The 1,117-nt window shown below is 64.7% G+C and overlaps 1 protein-coding gene across 1 annotated transcript in view; it reads right to left on the bottom strand.

Annotated features, from left to right (window-relative positions):
• The window catches only part of ARHGAP44 (Rho GTPase activating protein 44), an 89,902-nt gene continuing 88,785 nt past the window's right edge, over positions 1 to 1,117 (bottom strand). The window contains exon 21 of the mRNA XM_010843185.1: positions 1 to 181. Coding sequence (XP_010841487.1) covers positions 42 to 181 — 140 coding nt within the window. The 3' untranslated portion in view covers positions 1 to 41. The remainder of the gene's footprint in view (positions 182 to 1,117) is intronic.

Here is a 1,117-nt window from a genome sequence, read left to right on the forward strand (position 1 = left end):
GCTGCTCTCAGGGCCGTGTGCAGGCGCGTGCGCGGTGCTGCTCACAGGGCCGTGCTCTCCGACTCCTCCTCCGAGTCTCTCTTCTCAGCCACCGAGTGTCGCCGCATGTGCTCCAGGGGCCCGAGGCGCAGCGCCGACCCCAGCTCCACGTGGATGGAGGGCACGTCGAAGTGGACCAGATCTGCAAGGCGGCAGGGGTGGGGGGCGGGCTGAGAGGCTGGGGGCCTGGGGTGTCATGGCAGGGCCAGCTGGTGCGGGGGTCCCCTGATGCAGCCTCTTAAAGGGGCCCGCTCCGCCCATGGGCCCAGACATCCAGATTCCTGGATGTGGTTCAGATTCCTACCTGTGGTTCAGGCCCAGCGGATCCTTACCCCCTGGAACCAGACTCTGCGTATAGAGGACACCCCCTGGCTGGGCCAGGTCACACCGGATTGGGGATGTCAGGGCTGCATTTAGTTTCCTGGAGTCTGCAGGGATCGGTCACAGCCTGGGGACACAGCCACCTCTCAAGTGCGTGGCCGGACAGGGGGTCCTGACACAGTGGCCCAACTCAAGACCACACATGTATGCCTAAGGGGCTGGGGGAGGTGGGACAAGGGTCTCCCTGAGGACTCCGGGAGTAAGAGGGGCAAGCTGCTCCCTGTGGGCACCGCCACCCCCATTCCCATCCTGCTCGCCTCCAGTTACGCCTCTGCTCGGGCACTGAAAGGTCACTTCCTAGAAAAAGACCAGGAAGAGGGCTGGTCCCCAAGGCAACACACACAGTCTGTCCAGACCTCAGCAGGCAGCTCGGGGCTGGGGGCCCTGCAGGGCGGGCATCAGGCGGCAGCGCCGACTCCCGGGGCCGCAGGGCTAAGGGGACCTGTGACTCCCTCTGGGCCTGATGAGCTCTGGCCTCCGCTCAGCCTCACCGTCCCCAGGTGGGGGACTGAGGACCCACACCACGGGGGAGCAGATGGGGGTGGGGCTTCCCGTTTTTGTCAAACATTCCATCCAAGGAAGACCACGGCAAGTGGACAGACAGACGCGTGGACACCGTCTTCGAAGACACACAAACATGCAAGCTCTGGGACGAAGGTCCTCCTCTCCTCTGACCCCACCCCCACCCCCCAAAACA

The sequence above is a fragment of the Bison bison genome, unplaced genomic scaffold (genome assembly GCF_000754665.1).
Source record: "Bison bison bison isolate TAMUID 2011002044 unplaced genomic scaffold, Bison_UMD1.0 scf7180017864180, whole genome shotgun sequence".
NCBI lineage: Eukaryota > Metazoa > Chordata > Mammalia > Artiodactyla > Bovidae > Bison > Bison bison.